We start from the raw sequence: 19589 nt of genomic DNA, 5'->3' as shown, positions 1-19589 counted from the left end.
TCTCCCAAGTCTTTTAGTAAAATTGTCCCTCCAGGAACAGGCTTGTTGACAGGCAACACAGGCTTGTACCAGCTTCACAGACCTTACTGGAACAGTTCGGCCTTAATCTGTCTGACCCCAAACCCTGCTCTGCCAGGGATTCAGGAAAGCTAGAGCAAGTATTGCCCAGGGCCCTCATGCGGCCACCTGGCTAAGGCAGCAGATCAGCCGGTCTGGCAGGACACCTGCTTCCAGCCCATCTCTCAGTGTAGAAAGGCAGGCCTCAGAGTTGGTGCAGGCCCCCAAGGTTTTGGCTCGTACACCCCACTGCCCAGACACCAGCCCCTCTCAGAACTGACAGTGTGGGCAGTCATTAACCTCAAGTCACTCTCATACAGCCCAAATCACCCCAGGGCACCCCTGTCCCAGAACTTCACGACCCTCTGGTCCAGAAATCGCAAACTGGAGGTCCATGGGACTTGCTCACTCGATTCTCAGGATGTTATTTCTTCCCCCTTGAATTAGTTGCCGATATTTTAAAATTCAACTATCAGAAGATAAAAAAGGGGACAAAAGTCACATCTCTCTCTTCTCCTGAAAAAGACAAAACAAAGCAAAACTGAAGATCTGGCAACCCTGGCCCTGCCCCCCCATGGGCCACACTGTAGCTGCCCCCTCCAGAGAGCATATGCTCTGCTCTTTACTGCAGTCCCCGCCACTCCCTAACGCATCACAGCACCAGTCCCAGCCCCCTTCACTCTTTTCCATGCGCACCTGGCCCCGAGAAGGGAACCTGAAGCCCAAAGATATTAAATGACCCACGCTTATTCAAAGAACCAGTTAGTTAAAATTGAACTATGTGGCAACTTGCTTTAAATTTCACAGAGGCCATCTGTTTTTCAGAAACATCATCACGTTTCTACCCCAGCTTTTCTCAAGGGAGGGAAGGGAGTTAGGAAAAGAGAATATTATCCTTGCTTAGCCTAAAAAAGCACATTGAAAATATCTGATATCTTCCTAATCAGACTCCAGGAAGCTCATGGACTCTTGGCCGATATGGATCGGAGAAGAAGGCCTTGAAGGGGTAGAAAACCAGGCCCCTCAGAGCACCCGCCCAGACTCAAAACTCCCTGACCGATGCAGGTAAGGACTGGGATCCTCACGTTCCTGCATTTGGGGGGACATTTTCCCAAATGCCCACTCCCCCAAACATTCCAACTGCTCTGCCTTTATCAGGGAGCAACGGTAGGACATTTAGGAACCTGAAAACAGACAGACAGGACGGCAGGGCCCGGTTTATGACTGAAACTACCCTTTGCTGGCAGGGACAATCACCTAATCGGCCACCCAGAAACACTCACGGGCCAGAGCTGGGCTCGGCTACACGCCCTATTTGTTTTCGGAAAACCGTTGGTGCCGGTTAAGTCAGATTAATAAATACCTTTAGGGTTTCCTCTGACAACATTCCCCAGAGAGGGGCACTTTGAGCTTTTAGGTCACTGCAAGAATCATTAACAACCTCACTCCACCCCCACCCCGCCAGCTCAACAACTGCTGACCAGACAATGAGCCTCAGAGAGGCTGTTTGCTGGTGTCATTAACAGAGCAAGACAGACAAAACCGCCCTAGGCCCCACCTTAGCAACGCCAAGTGCCCTGGCCAGAGGGGGCCTCCCTGACCACCCTCCGTCTCCAAGGCCGCATCGCACTGCGTCAGCCTCTATCACATTTCCCTTTCATCGGTGCCCTAGAAAACATCACCTCCTGACGTGAGTGGATTTGTTTGCTTGTGTGTTTCGGTTTCCCCTACAAGAGATTAAGCATCAGGAAAGCAAGACCTCATCTGAATTGCTTGCGGCCTTATCCCCTCACAACTCAGACACGGCCTGCCACTTAGTAGGTGTTCAGTAAATCCATTTGTTGCGTGAATGGACAGGCACAGGGTCAGAGCTGCCCACCTGCCCCCTCGGCCGCACAGCTGGCCTGGCAAGGTGTCAACCAAAAGCCAAGGCCACAAAACACACCAGGGGGACCACACCTGCAGCGTCCTCAGCACAGCAAGCTCAGCACACGGCAGGACTTCCCCAAATCGGGGGTTTGGACTTCCTTGGTGGCGCAGTGCTTAAGAATCCGCCTGCCAGTGCAGGGCACACGGGTTTGATCCCTGGTCCAGGAGGATCCTACATGCCACGGAGCAGCTAAGCCCATGTGCCACAACTACTGGGCCTGCACTCTAGCGCCCACAAGTCATAACTACTGAGCCCATGCACCACAACTACCGAAGCCCACACACCCTAGAGACCGCCCGCTGCAACTACTGAGCCCACGTGCTGCAACTACTAAAGCCCACACGCATAAAGTCCGTGCTCCACAATGAGAGAAGCCACCGCAATGAGAAGCCCACGCACCGCAACAAAGAGTAGCCCCGCTCGCCACAACTAGAGAAAGCCCGCACGCAGCAACAAAAACCCACTGCAGCCAAAAAAAGAAAACCCACAAACAAACAAAATTGGGGGCCTCTCTCGAGCTGCACTGGCCGCTGAGGCCCGCTGTGCAGCATACCTGACAACTCCCATGTCCAGACTTCTCTGGGGACAGGGACACGGTCAGTCGTTTCAAAGTGGAATGTTACCGTATTTTCCCCAGTCTGCTCCAGGAACAGCCTCCCTTCCACCCTGTTACAGAAGTAGCTGGAGAAGAGGTTCCCAGACACTTGGCCACCCCAGGACTTGCATCCTCTGCTAGTCCATGAGCAACAAAACCAACACAGGCACAGCACTGTTGTTCCTGACCCAGGGGCAGTGCGTTGCTTATATTATTCTTCTAGGCCTTTGCAGTATTTCACAATAAAAATGCATGAAAGTAATCCACGCACTTTGTTAAAAGAACATTCAAACACTGAAAGGATAAAGTGACAAGTCACGTCTACCCACCCAACCCTGGTCTTACTCCCAAGAGCCCACTCTACTAACAGCTTTTTCTTCGCCCCTTTTGGAAAAAGTCTTTGCATACACAAAAGCATATGCACGTATTTTTTAAACACATACGCAGGGCATGCTGTCCTGCATCTCTCTTTTCCCCCATTTCATACCTCAGAGATCTTTCCTAACGAACAAATACAGACCGATTCAGACATGAATTTACTCCTAGTTCATGGTGAGAAACCCTCCTCTTGTCTTTACTGAGTGCTCGGGTGAGCGGCCCATATGGAACAGCAGATCACACTATTCGTACATGTATGTGACCACCAGAGTCTTGTGGCTCTTTTACCAATCCACCTGGTTTGGTGTATTTGTTTTTCCCAACAGCCTCCAATCAGCCTCAGGGCTCCCTAAGGTCTTCAACAGTGAAGCAGACCTACTGGGAACACCCATTATCCATATCCCGCCAGGTTTCCAGGTTCCAGGTCCCAGCAAACACTCCACATGTCTTTCTGAGGCTCCAGGAAGCATCTGTCTCACTTAGCCGGGCAGCAGACATACTGCCTGCCTCCATACCCAGTGCAGAAGGCAGCGTGGGGCTGGCAAGAGTCACCCCTAGAGCTCTGAAGAAGTCTGAACTCTTTGTAAACAAGAGGAAGCTGCCACATCATTTTGCATTGCATTGAAGGGTGTGGGGAGGGCTTAGAGCTGCCTACAGGTAAGGCCTCTGTGAGTTCTATGATTGATAAGTAACTATGTTACCATCAGAGAATAATAATGAGTGCCCCAAGAGCCCAGAGCTGTACTGGGCCCCTCTCATTAAAGATGGACACTGGCAATTGAAAGGCTCCTATTCCCTCCTTTCTGCCTTCCTTTTCTTTCTTTCTTTTTTTTTTTTCCCTTTTTATTTTTTCAAATCTCATGTTTTTAACCTAAGTATAGTTGATTTACAATGTTGTGTTGCCTTTTTTTTCTCTAGACATTCAACAAATATTTAGCAAGCAGTGATTCTAGATCAGGCATAGTGCTACGCAGTAGAGAAAACAGGTCCCAAAGAAAGCAGGGAAAACAAACAGGAATCAGATCATTGGACTTCCCCCATCGCCCTTCTATCCCAAACACACAGACAGGCTGTGTAAAATACTTCTCTTTGACACAACCAAGCTCTAGGCGAGACAGGGCCCGCTCCAGGTGCCAGAAATGAGGAGGAAACTCAAAGCTAAAACCAAGAGCTGAGAGAGGAAGCTGGGCAGGCCTGGGAGTTTAGGAAATAGATGGACAGGCCTCAGGTGAGTCCGGGCTCCCAGCCAAGGTGGTAGAGCCAGCAGACACCTACTTCAGAAGGTTCTCCGCTCCCGTTCTCATCCGCATGGCTTTCAGGATCTGCTGGTTCAAGGCAGCCCTCTGATTCTGCAGTTTGCTCCGGCCAGTCTGTGCGAGGGGATTGCAACCCTGAGGGAAAACAAGAGACGCCCCTTCAGAGGTCAGCCACTCTAAAAATGATGACAAACGTCTAATACAACAGAAAATGTTTTAAAAACTCATTTTTTCTGAAAGTAAAAGTAATATATTTTCCAACATGGAAAATATATAAAATACGAAAAATATAAAAAAAGTCAGTCCTAATAACACAATTCCAAAACAGCCACTGTGATTGGTTTCTTTCCTGCCCACCTATTTTACAATATATGCATATTGTTACTTTCCACATTAGTGGCTGAGTAGGGAGTTCCCCAGACCAGCCCCATGTCTGGAGCTTCACAGGACTCAGCACACAGTTGCACTCAACAGCTAAGATTTATGACAGCAGTTTAGTAAAGATACATAGCTGGATCATAGGGAAGAAGAGGTAGAGTCTGGAGGAATCCACGTGCAGGCTTCCTTATGCTGCCTCTGTCCTATGACGGGTCACACAAAGCACATTCTTCCCCCAGCAACAAAAATGCAGCAACATGCATGCAGTGTCACTGCCCAGGTTGGCCCATTAGAAAATCAAATTCACAGTTTTTATTAGGGGCTGATCACAAAGGCACCTTCTGCCTAGCACATACCAAAATTCCGGGCTGCCGAAAGGAAAGCAGGTGTTCATTGCAAACCACATGGTTTTCGCCATTAGTTTAGACACAGCGAGCCAACTTCATCACTTAGGGGATGAAAGGAACACTCCAAGAGCCAAGCTCCCAGAGACCAGGCAGGGGCCAACCTTGCAAGCAGGTCTTCCTAAGGAAAGCAGCCTCAGGTCTGCCATGTTAACCCTTTTCTGCACAGTGGCACACATAGGCTATCATGTTTTCTCACTTAATACTCTATCATGAAAATTTCCTGTTATGAAGTGCTCCTCAAAACCATGATTTTAATAATTGCATAATGTTGCCTTTTTTTAGGATTTACCATTTCCTTATGGTCAGACAGATTGTTTCCAAGTATCTGCTATTATCTATAATTATTTGGTGCATATTTGTAAACACGAATCTTTGTAAACCTCAAGTCTTTCCTTTAAGATATATTTCTAGGACTGAGTTACAGGGCGTCTAACCTCTTTAAGCCCCCTCCTCCCCCTAAGCACCAGCCCAATTATCCTCCAGCAAAGAAAGGTACTCTCTATTTCCTGTCCCTTCTCCCTGATAGCATTAGGCAACCATGAGTCTATTGATAATTTCTGTCTGTATAGACTTGCTTATTCTGGACATTTCACTTAAGTGGAATGATACAGAATACAGTCTTTCATGATGGGCTCCTTTCACTCAGCATAACGTTTTCAAGGTTCCTCCGTGGTGTAGAACATATCAGTACTTCACTCCTTTTTGTCCCTAACACTCCAATCAATATGAACATTCATTTATCCATTCATCAGTTGATGGACATTTGAGGGTGTTTTCACTTTTTGGCTCTTATGAATAGGGCTGCTTATTTGTGTGTAAGTTTTTATGTGGATGTATGTTTTCCTTTCTTCTCTTGGCTATAGATCTAGGAATGGAACTACTGTGTCATATGGTTAGTTCTATGTTTAACCATTTGAGGTCAAATTTCCCAAAGCGGCTAAAATATTTTACATTCCCACCAACACCAGACGAGGGTTCCAATTTACCCCTATCCTCATCAATACTTGTTACTGTCTTTATTAGAGCCAACCTAGGATGTGTGCTATCTCACTGTGGTTTTGATTTGCATTTCCCTTATGGTTAATGATGTTAAACATCTTTTCTTGTGCTTATTGGCCATTTATGTATCTTTGGAGAAAGATCAATTCAGATTCCTTGCCCAACTTTTTTTTTTTTTTTTTGCCACATCACAGGGCATGCGAGATCTTAGTTCCCCAATCAGGGATCGAACCCTCGCCCCTGAAGTGGAAGCGCAGAGTCTTAACCACTGGACCGCCAGGGAATTCCCTCCTTGCCCTTTTTTTTTTCTCTTTGTGGTACGCGGGCCTCTCACTGTCGTGGCCTCTCCCGCTGTGGATCACAGGCTCCGGACACGCAGGCTCAGCGGCCATGGCTCACGGGCCCAGCCGTTCCGTGGCATGTGGGATCTTCCCGGACCGGGGCGCGAACCCGTGTCCCCTGCGTCGGCAGGCAGACTCTCAACCACTGCGCCACCAGGGAAGTCCCCTCCTTGCCCATTTTTAAACTGGGTTATTTTTTACTGTTGAGTTTAAAGTATTATTTTCAATCTTTGCCAAATTGATATGCAAAAAACAGGTATCCCATGCTCCCAATTTGCAAGGATTATTAGTGAAGATAAATATTGTTTTTCATATATTATTGATCACTTGAATTGCTTTTTCAGTGAATTGTCTGTGTTCTCTATCCATTATTTCCTGGGGTATTTAGATTACAATCAGTGTTTCATTGTGAAAAGTTTAAAATCAGAAAAAGAGTTTCTTTTTTTTTTTTTTTTTTTTTTTTTTAGCTGTGCAGCTTGCGGGAGCTTATTCCCCACCAGGGACTGAACCTGGGCCACCACAGCGAAAGCGCCAAGTCCTATAACCACTGGACCGCCAGGGAATTCCCATCCTTTTTTTTTTTTCTTCCAACTGTGTTAGTCTCTTTTTATTCTTTTGGTAATTTCTTCCAGAGTTAACTACTTCCATTTGTAGGTGATGAAATGTGTAAGAAATCCGCTTCAAATGTTGGCACTGCTATGAGCATGGTCTTTCCCTTTACTTCAACTGAATCACTGTTGATTCTTGTTTATATTCCAAGTCCCGGAAGTGGTTTTCACTGTGGAAGTTATCTGAAGATGGCCTTATGCTTTCTAGTAGTGGTCTACAACCAGGTTGTAGCTTCTCCAGGAAGGCTACACAGGATGGATTTAGATATTACATATTAAACTAAGAGGCATTCTCTCAATTGAGTTTAAACGCATTTTATTTTTAGACAACCTACATGACATTTTTTTTTTCTCAAAAACAATGCCTCCGCTCCAAACAAATCAACATCGAAACGAAGAGCTCAAGATGACATCAGTCCCATTTGTCTAAGTCCTGGTGTTGTGTGGATGGAAAGCAGCAGCCGGCTAGTTATGACGAGCAGGCGATAGATCCAAACAGCCAAATTTGTTGACATTTTTCCATTTCTAGACCATCCTTAAAAGAAAATCATATATGGGGTCACACCATCCTCACGGTAGTCCAGCAGAGCAGCCATGCTATCTGGATTCATGTTTTCACCAATAAAGAACTGATCGTTTTTGAAATTAGCAAGGATGTGCTTGATTTGTTCTGCAGTTCCTGTCATAAAAGGTTTTCCCCTTTCTGGTCTCTGTTCTTGAAGCTTCCCTTTGATTAACTTCATGTAATCTTTTTTTTTTGCAGTGCGCGGGCTTCTCACTGCTGTGGCCTCTCCCGCTGCAGAGCACAGGCTCCGGATGCGCAGGCCCAGCGGCCATGGCTCACGGACCCAGCCGCTCTGCGGCATGTGGGATCTTCCCAGACCGGGGCACGAACCCGCGTCCCCTACATCGGCAGGCGGTCTCCCAACCACTGCGCCACCAGGGAAGCCCTTAATGTAATCTTTGAAGTACTTCTTGTAGGCTTCTTTTGTGAAGCTGGTTTCCTGCAAGTGATGGTTCATGACAATAACCACACCAGTGATTACTGTGCAGTCGGTACCTTCGCCCTCGGGGCCTTCAGCGGAGGCAGTCATCAATGTTACCCTCTGTCCTACTGACCATATTCCCCTCCACCTCCAGACACAGCCCGTCCGCGACCTCACGGATCTTGTGGATGTCGGAGAACATTTCATCATGGCTGATGAGGTCCCGGTAGATGATCATGATGGAGGGAGACATCGGTGGCACTAGCTTAGTAAGAGCCCGGAGCTCAGAGGGAGCGTGGTGCAGCCGGAGCGGCGCTCGGCGGGGAAGGGGGAGCAGGTGGAAAAGCTTTTTTTTTTTTTTTAATTAAAGTAGAATTGATTTACAATATTGTGTTAGTTTCAGGTGTACAGCAAAGTGATTCAAAAAATTTCCTTTTAGCCTAATAGTGTTTTTCCCACCCCAGCAGGTAGAAGCCCAGGGATCTGAGGGAACGCTCCATTCCTTTCTGAAGCTTATCTTTCGGTTCCGCCCTGGCGGGCTTGTAATCACACCCTGGGAGTGGCTGGTGGACAGTATTTGGTGAGGGGACTGCCCTTTCTCTCTGCGTCACTGCCTTGGTCACTGCCATCACAGCTCCACACATACCTAGCCTCCCACACCTCTGCCCAAGCCACATCCATGGCCTTGACCTCAAGGAAGAAGAAATGGGTTCTCTGCTGCCCCAACCTTCTCAGGCATTCCCATATCAGTGGCCTTTAGACTAGAGGGTCAGAAATAAGTTACATCTCTCCTTCCACAAAGATTTTTCACTCTCCTATCCCAGCAGGTGGCCACCCACCTGTCCCCCATGCAGCCGCCCAAATTCAAATTACACAGATATTCAGAATCTGAGCTGGAATAGTCTTAAAATTAACATCTTTCAAACCATTAAATGATCCCTGATTTAAAATAAAAATCAGAAAACTAATTCTCTCTTTTCAGATCTAAGATTAAAATGTCTTTAATATTAAGATAACTTAATAGTAAAGGGCTAAAATAATTGCCGGTCTCTTTCCTTTCCACGTCCTAAAATTACTATGAAGGCATGGCTCAATCTGACTTAAAATTATATGGCTCACCAAGGCTGTGTTCTATTTTACAGAGAAGCCTTAATAACTAATTCCTTTACATACATTCCCAGAGCTAAGATTACGCAGTCATTCCAGCTCACGGATAAGAACTTTTTCCTGCTCCCATACTTCACCCAACTTCTGGCTGGCCTGGAATCACTACACCCTAACCAGCCCACAGATGTAGGGTCAAGTTTCCAGATAAGACATAGGAATGCTTAGGATTAGATTTGACTGAGTAATTGGACCGCAAACTACATTACTTCTTACTGACAGGTAGGAATGCCAGACCTGTTGGAAACACCAGAAACGCCCGCAGGGCTGTTTGGAAACTTCCCAGAGCCCTGAGAGGTGAATCTGGGTGAGACTGTCCAAAAGACCCCCTGGCATCACCAGAGGCTGCTAGCTGTCCACTGGCCCCTGCCAGGGGTTCTCTGCTAGTGGGGACCCACAGTCCTCAGCCATATCTTAGTTCTTAATTGGTTCACAACAGGATGTAGAGCTGCTCCAAACTGAACTGAGGGTTTGTGCCTAGGACCGAGGCAGCTCCTGTCACGCCTGCCTGGCCTGGGAAGTGGGGAGGGATTAGGGGGAACAAATGAAAATGAACTGTCCTTGCCTCTAGGGTCACTGTCCACAAGTCTTACAGTGAAGTTGAGAGTCTGTCCACTACACAGAGTCTGTCAGTTACCTGACGAGCCTAAGGTTCGGGCATTGGCGTCAGTCTCAATATGTGGAAGGATGGTCCGACTGCCAACACCCAAGAATAGCAAGTACTGAGTAAAGCTCAGCTTCCTCACTAGCTTAGTGGGGTCTCCCACGTTGTCAGTCAGCCCACGTGGACTCTGGTATGGCATCTCGGAACCCACAGTTCTGAGGCTTGGAGGGTAAGTGAGCTACTCAAGATGCTAGAGGCAGTAAGGGTGGGAGGAGGACTTAAGCCCACGTCCTTCCTGCCACTCTGAGATGAGCCTGAGCAGCAGGAATGTGTGGGAATGCGGGGACAGCTCGCCCACCAACCCCCGGACACCCCTTACGTGCTTCCTGGCTGAGGGCTGCCCAGCTCAGTGCATATCTTTTGGCCACAGTGACCCACGTCCCACTCTCCCACCTCGCAGCCCATAGCGGTCAGGGGTTGTAAATCCATGCTCCCACACCTCCTTTCCAAGGGGAAGGACATCTGATTCATGCTTGGCTAGTTGTAAAACCAAAGGCCCCAGCCCTGAGTTTGATTCAGGGTGAGCACCTGACATAGGACAACAGAGCCCATCAGGAGGGGTCTTCATTTTTCCCCATCAGCCTTGAACCTAGGAGAATGTGAGACTGGGCAGCTGCAGCCACGTTACCACTGTGGGGGGAGTGTCTCCCCCAAATGAAGCCAACCTAGGGGGAGCAGAGCTGAGAAACTGAGTTTTGGTGGCAGCATTTGAGCCCTAGATCAAGGCAGGCCTGAAGCCATTCCTCTGGGCTTCTCAGTTACAGGAGCCAAATGCATTCCCTTTCTTGCCTGAGCCATTTTTTAAAAATTGAGGTATAATTTACACATAATGAAATACATAGCTTTTTAAGTACATAGTTCAACGAGTTTGGACAAATGTGTATACCTATGTAACCACTATTCCAATCAGAATATAGACCATTCTCATTACCCCCCAAGGCAACCAAGACTCTGATTTCTATCACCGTAGACTTTTGCCTGTTCTAGAATGTCATATAAATGGAATCATAGGGCATGTACGCTTTTGTGTCTGGCTTATTTTGCTCAGTAGTATGCTTTGAGATTCATCCATGTTGTTGTACTTATCAGTGGTTTGCTCCTTTTAATTGCTGAGTAGAATTCCATTGTAGGAATGTACCACGGTGTGTTTATCTGCCTAAACCATTGGGGATTCGATCTTCTGGTAACCACAACTAAGAAAGTCTTAAGTAGAGTAAGTTCACCCAGAGTGAAAACTATTTGTTAATATACACGCACATGCCTTTAGGGTATAGTTAAGTTGTTCAGCTGGGAAACAAGTATTTAAGAGCAGCACCTAGGCAAAAACCGGAGTCAGTGGATTTGGAAGAAAGGAAAGGCTACTTGACCTACAACATGCAGAGACTGACAGTGAAAAGGCAGACAGGCCAGGCCACTGGGAAGGCAGACACAGGGTAGGGAGCAGTCTTTCCTCCCCAGCAGGGGGTGGGGGGGGCCCTGCTCTAGGCAGTGCCTGGCGCTTGGCTCTCCTCCACCCCGAGAACCAGTGAGGGCCTTTCTTCTGCGCAGCCAAAGTTAAAGCCCACACATGTAGCTGTGTCTCCAGCAAATTGAGGGCACAGTGTGAACTTGAAGTCTCTAGGTCAGGAGTAAGACTGAGTGAGGGTGACCACGCAGGGTTCCCTGGCTCATGACCCTCACGCAGGGCATGGAAGAGTGGGGTGCTTTTTGCTGCCTCTCCAGCACAAAGATATTTTCTCTGCCTTCCTTCCTAGTCATGCAACCCCTCACTCAACCACCGAGCTCTGGAAAACAGAATTGTTTGTTTATGAGTTAGCCAGAAGCTGTCAACCAGAAAGCATAGAAATAGCATGCAATACCCTGCAATACACAAAAATACATCTAATTTAACTTTTCACCATGCTGGAGACTCAGGGCAGTTTGGATGAACAGAATCTACCTTTTCTGTGTCCGTAAAAATTAAAACATGAATTTGGCACTTGTAAAGAGGTCTCCTCCCCTTCCAGGATCTCTGCCAGGTGCCTCCCTCTGGCGTCCCCATCCATTCACATGGGGGTAGGGGGCCACATTATGAACAGACTCCCTTCAGTCACTTCTACAAATCTTTACAGACACCTACAGTGTGTGTACAAAGTGCGTGCCACTCTACAAAGATTTACAATCACCAAAATTTCTAAGAGACAAATGTATTTTCAGACCCAACTGATGACCTGTTTATTTCAACTGGTAGGATGTACTCACCACTAGTGTGCAGTCCTTGGTGGGGGGGAGATGGTATGTGTGTGTGATTTTGTACACTTCTGTTGTTACCCTTTTGGACAACAATTTATGTTACTTTTATAATACAATAATATTGGAGAAAAAGAAACTACTTCTGAAGTTGTAGTTTTGGATCACCTGCCTTTTTCTCCTCTTAGAATCCAATCGAAACAGGATTTTCTAAGGCATATGGCCCTAGTGAACTCCGTGGGTCTGACTAGCAAGGCCAGAAGGACCTGCATCTCTCCCTGTTTCTGGCGCTACGGGCAGGAGACCTTGCCCCCAGCTGGCACCCCTTGCTGCCAGCTCTGCCAGACACTCAGTCTGGCTGAGCTGCACCTGCGGTTCCACTTTCCTCTGTGGCCACTTCCAATACAGCCTTTGTGTCACGAGACTCTAGTACCTGAGCCAAAGGAGGAAGTGGTCATCAGGCTAAAGCCAATGCCCTGTATCATCAGGTGGTGTCTTGGAATCCGTCCAAATAGCCCCAGGAAGCAAGGGACATTTACAGTGTTACAGCTCATCATGCTGACTCTCCTCTGAGTCACCTGAAAATTCTGTTCCTGCCAGGGGACCCCCTCCTGGCCAGGATCCCGCAATGTGAGGAGGAGTTTGTCCACCACGCCCTCTGGGCTGCTGGTGTGCACCAGTGCAGCTGGACAGACCCTCACCAAGGCCATGATCAGCCTGGATCCAGCCTGGCCTGTAGGGTCTGGCTCTGACCATGGTGGGGTAGCGGGTGGGGAAGAGGCAGCAGCACAAACTTTTACACCCTTCCTCCTCCCTCCCCCGCCCCCACCTGGAGAAACATCATCACTACCCAATAAAAACGGGGGCAGGGACTTCCCTGGTGGCGCAGTGCTTAAGAATCCGCCTGCCAATGCAGGGGACACGGGTTCGAGCCCTGCTCCGGGAAGATCCCACCCACATGCCACGGAACAACTAAGCCTGTGCGCCACAACTACTGCGCCTGTGCTCTAGAGCCCACGAGCCACAACTGCTGAGCCTGAGAGCCACAACTACTGAAGCCCGTGCACCTAGAGTCCGTGCTCCGCAACAGGAGAAGCCACCACGGGCTTCCCTGGTGGCGCAGTGGTTGGGAGTCTGCCTGCCGATGCAGGGGACGCGGGTTCGTGCCCCGATCCGGGAGGATTCCACATGCCACGGAGCGGCTGGGCCCATGAGCCGTGGCCACTGGGCCTACGCGTCCGGAGCCTGTGCTCCGCAACGGGAGAGGCCACAACAGTGGGAGGCCCGCATACCGTAAAAAAAATAAATAAAAAATAAAAGAGAAGCCACCACAACGAGAAGCCCGTGTGCCGCAACGAAGATCCAACGTAGCCAAAAATAGATTCTCAAAAAAAAAAAGATGGACTGGATGAGCCCCCATGACTCACCCTGTGCTCCTCAGACTCAGTCCAGCATGTCCCTCCACATGTGCTTATATAAGATGCACACGTGTGTCTAACGTGAAATTACACCCCACTAAGATGAATGGTGCAGAGGAGGACCTAAGAGGAGCCTCTGGGTTAAAAAGAATTCTCTTCCTTCCTTCTCTGCTGGAGCCTTGAGGAAATCCAGAGTAAACAGGGACCACGAACCAGGACACAGTGAACCTTGGGGCCCTGTCCAGCCTGGAGGCTTCTGTGAACAAGAAACAACTTCTCCTCCAGCTCTTGGGTAAAAACAATGGAGCTAAATTCATTTCGGGCCATTAGTGCTCCCAGAGGACGGCGAGGCAGAGATAAGGTCCCACAATGCTGCACTTTGTACTGAAGGTCTTCTTCCCCTTACTGCTAAGGTCTTTCATTTAGGCCCTTTCAAGAGCCTTTCTCTAGTTTTTTTCTAGCTAGCTTTCTCTTGGCCAAGAATAGGTTTTCCTGTGGGTTTCAGGACTATAGCCCCCAGAGAGCCCTGGAGATGGGACCAGCTCTCAGGATGTAGTGTCTTGGAAATGTGTATTGCTCTGCATTAACTATAGGCCCAAACACACATTCTTCCAAGACTTTCATTAGGATAAGCATAAAAATCTGTTTGGGAAAAAGAAACTCCATTTCCACTGGTCATTCTTTTAAGAAAATAATTTAGTATTTAATTATTCTTATAGAACTGTACCTCTATTTAAACATATTAGTGTCAAGAAAGAAAACAAAAAGTGAGAAGCCAGAGAAGAGAGAAACATATTGTGATAGACCAGAAAGATTCTGTATTTGTATTTTTTGTTTTTTTTTTTTTTGCTCTACACGGGCCTCTCAGTACTGTGGCCTATCCCGCTGCGGAGCACAGGCTCCGGACGCACAGGCTCAGCATCCATGGCTCACGGGCCCAGCCGCTCCGCGGCCATGTGGGATCTTCCAGGACCGGGGCACGAACCCGTGTCCCCTGCATCGGCAGGCGGACTCTCAACCACTGCGCCACCAGGGGAGCCCTTTTGTTTGTTTTAAATTCAGAGAGCCCCCTGCCCCAAGCTGCTCACCCAGGAGGCCAGGGTCTGTACTGGTGTCCATGTCTGACCTGTGGCCAAACTGAGTCCTTGTCCTCGGGCTCTGTACAGCCATGTCCTGCACAACCCCAAGAAGACCCTGATTTGCCAGGGGGCCCTCTCTGCCAAAGACCGTCTCACACGTTCAGGGCCCAAGACCAGCAGGCAATAGGAACCTCCTCATTCTAAACAAACCTGCCTTCTTCTCTCTCCTCTACCCCCATCCCCCCCAGCAACTATTTTCTCTGCCCTTCTTCCACCTGTACTCCACCACACTGACTTGAAAGATTTTTCTTTGATGTGGACCATTTTTAAAGACTTAATATTTTATTGAATTTGTTACAATATTGCTTCTGTTTTATGTTTTTTGGTTTTTCAGCCGCGAGGCATGTGGGATCTTAGCTCCCCGATCAGGGATCGAACCCGCACCCCCTGCATTGGAAGGTGAAGTCTTAACCACTGGATCGCCAGGAAAGTCCCCACCACACTGACTTTTGCCCCCAATTCTCCACCTACTCATTTACCAACAACCCCCTAAAGGACTAAACCCAGTATTTTCCAGGGCTCTTCTGACTTGTCAACCTCATCTCTCCACTAAAAAGATCTCTTCTCTCAGCTGCCTTGATACTGTCACCCTCTGGGCTTGTTTACCATCTCTCTGCCTGTCCCTTAAATGGAGGCATTATTCTCTTCTGCCTTGGGTCCTTTTTCACACTATCCCACTGCCTCCCACACTGGTGTCCCCCAAAGCTGCATCTCCAGCCAGGGTGCTCTCGTGGCTGCCGGGTTCATGGAGTGGGCTCCCCACTGGGACCACCATTCAGGTGTCGCTTAGGGGCCTCAAGCCCACCACCTCTACCTCGGCCTCCTGGTTGCCCCGCCTCAGTGAGGCGCCTGACCATCCCCCCAGACACCAAAGGGCAGACATTTTGGACTCCCATTAGCAGCACTTCCCCACCATATTTGGTCCATTAGTTCTTCCCATCCCTGTTGACTGCCTTTGCTCAGGCCCTCATCACTGCACCCTCCCCACTGGGATCCCTGCCTCCAGTCTGGACCCCTGGTTTGAGTTAGGGGTGCAAGCTGTTGGAAAGGATGGGTGGTGAGGCTGTGTTTACCTAGTGCTTTACATAACTGACTGAAAAGTCATCAGTAGATCGTATCGGAGTAGGACAGAGACAATATGAGAATTAACCTTCCACACTCCTCCCTGCCTGGCTCCACCATTGCCTCTCCCCCATCGCTCACCTACTGATCACTCAGCTTTCCAAGTGGTCTTTCTGTGACACAAATCTCACACGTCTGGTCCTGCATGAAGCACTTTGATAGATCTCCAGGTTCCCTTCCCATGCATCCAGGAGGCATGACTCCCGAACAGCTTAGTTCCCACTTACACCTCCACACCCCCAAGGGTTCACTCACAAACGCTCACAATCCTGTACCTTCACCCATGCTGTTCCCTCTACCTGAAGTGTTCATCCTCCCCTCCTTCACCTGTATGACATCTACCTCTCATTCAAGGAGCATTGGTTTTAGGACAAACTGGCTCAGGTCACACAGCAGGCAAAGTTCCACGTTGACACCTTTTATTAACCTTGTACTAGGAACACTCTTTGGACTACTATGACGTAGCACAATGATCATTACAAGGTCTCGTTTTCCAAAGAGATGTTTCTAATTGCAAACCAGTGATTCATCTTATTTCGCACCCATGATTCTCTTTATCTACCACCGGAGAAACCGCACCTGAAAAACACTCAGCTTTGCATCCTTTCACAGCTCCCTTGCCTTCCGCTCAGTCCTATGCACATCCTCCCCTGGAAAACTGTTCTGGAAGACAAGGGAACATAACCCTGGCACGTGTTCACCACCTCTTCTGCCCCTTCCTCTGTTGTTTCCCCCAGATGCTGCTATAGGTCCAGACCTCCACCTGTTCAGAGGACAATTTGGGGAGGAAATGAAGTCCCAGAAAGATGCAGCAACTTGCTGGAGTCTACACTGCAATTTTGTGGGGGAGGCAGTCAGGATTTGAGGCCCTAGGCTGAGATCTAGGGATTCCCAGGCCTGGCCTCCTTCTGCAATTCCATGGCCTGTGATGCTCTGTCCCCAGTGCCACACAAAATTAGAAGTTATAATCCTATAATTCCATGATGACATCTTTTAACTTAAATATACCTTAAAACTACTCCTTTTTTTTTTAACCAAAAAGAATTTTCTGTCCTCACCTGTTTCCAGATTCTCCTCCTGCCCATCCTCTAGGGCCACTGCTCCTCACCAGAAAGCAAAAGCCCAAAGGCAGCGTCATGGGAGAAGGAGGAAGACGCCAAGAGCATTCACTGACTGGATCATTAGGTGTGGAACAATTGAGAATTGACTGTTCTGTGGGAAACAGTTTCACTGCCTTGTTTATAATTTCGTCCTCTGCCTTCGGTCATAGAAGTTATAAAAAAACAATTTCTCAACCCACCTAGTCAAACATGGCCAAGAGCCAAAGGCTATTTTTAGACTCATAGGGACAAGGAAGAAGGATGGAAGGTGTCCCCGTGCCTCCGGGCTCAAAAGCATCTTTGTAGCCCAGGCCTTGCAACCTACGGACATCCCAGCGACCCCGCTCCGTGGACTGGAGCCACTTTTGACGGGCTGAGCTGCGAACCTTCGGGGCGGGAGGCCACGGTATGTACCAAGCTCCCGCGGAGCCCGTACCTCCCGCAGGTCTACCCAACAATCGGATAAATCCGCTTTAGCGAAAAGTGGTGAGGGGGCGAAACCGCTGTCCTCACGTCTGCAGCGCGTACGCCCTCCTGGGCAACTAGGGGCAGAGATGGGGGCGAAAAAGTCGAAGAGGCAAACACTGGAAGCATTCTGGAGGCAAAAGGGGAACGCCATCCCTTCTGAGGGGCTCCTATTTCCACGCGCCCCGGCCAAGCGCTCGGGTGGAAGCTGGGCTCGGGTCCCCACGCGCCGCAACGCCGAGGGCGCCAGCGCACTGGGAACCGGTCCCTTCCCCAGGGCCGCGGGACGGCCGACGGGGGCGACCCCGAGCACCGCTCCTGGTCCTGTCCTCCGCTGGCACCTGCGCGGGGAGGCCCAGACACCACTCCCCAGCCCCGTAAGTCACCTGCTCTCGGCCGCCGGGTGCACCGCCGCCGCACCCCTCCACTCCGACCCTCCGCCGGGCGCGCCCCCGGCCAGTGCGCCCCCTCCCCCTCCAGGCCTGGTCGACCCCGGCCGCGCGCCCCGCAGCCCCCTCCACAGCCTGGGGGGAAAGAAGTCTGGAGCTCGCAGAATCCCAGCCCGCCCGAAGCCGCCCACCTTCCGAAAGTAGCCGTCGTCCTCCTTCTCCAGCGGCTGGGGGGCCGCGGGCGGCAGAGTATCGGTCATGCTGGCAGCGCGGGAGCGCAGAACAGACTGAAGCTCATCTGCGCGCTGGCCAGAGAGGGCGCCTGGCCCCGCCTCCGCCCCGCCCCGCCCCGCCTGAGTGACCGCCCCTCTAGCTCCGCCTGAGGTCCGGCCGGGAGCCCTGGAGACCAAGCCAGGCCCGCCGAGACCACGCCCCCGGTCCCGCCCGGCTCCGGATTGGCAGAGCGCAGCCGTGCCGCAGGCAAGGCTGGCGGAGGGGAGAGCAAAGATCCCCTCGGCTCTTCGCTCGCTCTCTCCCAGCCTCAGGGGCTTAACCTGGGAGTGGTTGCAGCCTCATTCCGGGAGCGCAGGGGCGGGCCGGGGGTCTCCGCTGCCGCAGCGAGGCCCGGGTTGGGGATCCAGCTCCTCGTCTGGAACCGCGGGGATAAATGCAGCGAGTGGGTGAAGCTACGGCTCCTGCGCGCACGACGAGGGGACAGTGACCATACCCGATGCCACGTCGAGGGCGTGGCGGGAGCGCTGGGCCCTGGGCCGAGCAGTCAGGAACAGCTTCCCGCCAAAAGGGATCCCGGGGCAGAGTCCGGGACGCTGAGGGAGAGTTGGCGGCGCCACCGAGGGCCTTGGCGGGTGACTCAAACCTGTTGGCACAGCGATCAACCCCCTGTCCCCCAACCCGCTCTGCAGAAACCAGGCGGATCCACTGGGAGGTCACAGATGGCGAGGGGAGAGGGGTCCACCCAAGGAAGGATCCCCAGAAAGGGTTTCGTGCCCAAGAGACTCGACGAGTATCCTTGAGCACGTTTCTTAACCACCACTTCGAACCTCAGATTTCTCAACTGCAAAATGGGTCCGGATCACCCTCTCTTGACCTGGTTCAAGGTATTACAACCAAAGTGGTGTATAAGCGCTTAGCTGCGCGGTAGGGACGCGAATAGCTTAGGAGCGAAAGGGGGACTCCTGGAGACAGGGGTCGCACCGCTCTGTCTCCCAGCTCCCCTGATCGGTGGACTGCGCGGGTAGAACTAGCAGACAGGGTGCCAGGACTGGGCTGCCGGAGCCGGAAGCCCCCCAGCGGCCACGCCCCTCCTGGCCAGCGTCCTGCAGTTTCTACCCCCTCTCCCAACTAAGGGACACCTTTGCGCAGTTACTGCTACATTTGGCCGTCGCGTAGGTGCCACAGGTAGAGCACAATACAATCTGCTTTCAAAACAAGCCAAGCGTTTCCTTTTCTTCTTAAAAAAAAAGAAAAAGAAAAAAGTATGTGCATCAGGGGGATGTTCAAGAGTTTAAAATAAATGGTAGCAGCAGCCAAGTAAATGTTTAAAAAAAAAAAAAAAGAAACTCATCATCACTGCCGGCTCCAAGACGCAGCACAAGAAAAGGCGTTCTCTGAAAGGACTGTTTTAATGCTAGGAAAGAACCTGAAGAATCTTAAGCAGCTGGGACAGGTGTTTGGGAACCTGTGGCAAATGCAGAAACTTCCCTTCTCTCTTAGGGTCAGAAATGAGTATCAAGCTAATTTCAGCATTGTCGGTCACCCTAGAATTAATTCATGGCCCTGGAAATGTACACTCCTCACCCCCAGCTGGGACTTGAAAACAACCGCTTCCGTTTTGGGGATCCTGGGGTGGCGGGTCACTCTATACTACTGCTGCTACTACTAATAATAAAGTTATCAATAATAGAACCTCTATTCTAGCCAGAAAGTTTGTAGGTATTATGTTT

At 50.1% G+C, this 19589-nt stretch overlaps 1 protein-coding gene and 1 pseudogene across 1 annotated transcript in view; both read right to left on the bottom strand.

Annotated features, from left to right (window-relative positions):
* Window positions 1-17885, bottom strand: part of RHPN2 (rhophilin Rho GTPase binding protein 2) — a 59301-nt gene extending 41416 nt beyond the window's left edge. Inside the window, exons 1-2 of the mRNA XM_022585833.2 lie at window positions 17817-17885; window positions 4236-4351 (exon numbers count right to left, since the gene is read on the bottom strand). Coding sequence (XP_022441541.1) covers window positions 4236-4351; window positions 17817-17885 — 185 coding nt within the window. The remainder of the gene's footprint in view (window positions 1-4235; window positions 4352-17816) is intronic.
* LOC111180940 (translationally-controlled tumor protein-like) lies at window positions 7423-8173 on the bottom strand (annotated as a pseudogene).
* Window positions 17886-19589: the final 1704 nt, after the last annotated feature.

This window comes from Delphinapterus leucas, chromosome 20 (assembly GCF_059928025.1).
Source record: "Delphinapterus leucas isolate spDelLeu-1000000601 "Yukka" chromosome 20, BTC_Dleu_Yukka2, whole genome shotgun sequence".
Taxonomy (NCBI): domain Eukaryota; kingdom Metazoa; phylum Chordata; class Mammalia; order Artiodactyla; family Monodontidae; genus Delphinapterus; species Delphinapterus leucas.
The sequence above is the reverse complement of the archived record's forward strand: the minus strand, read 5'-3'. Positions and strand labels throughout refer to the sequence as shown.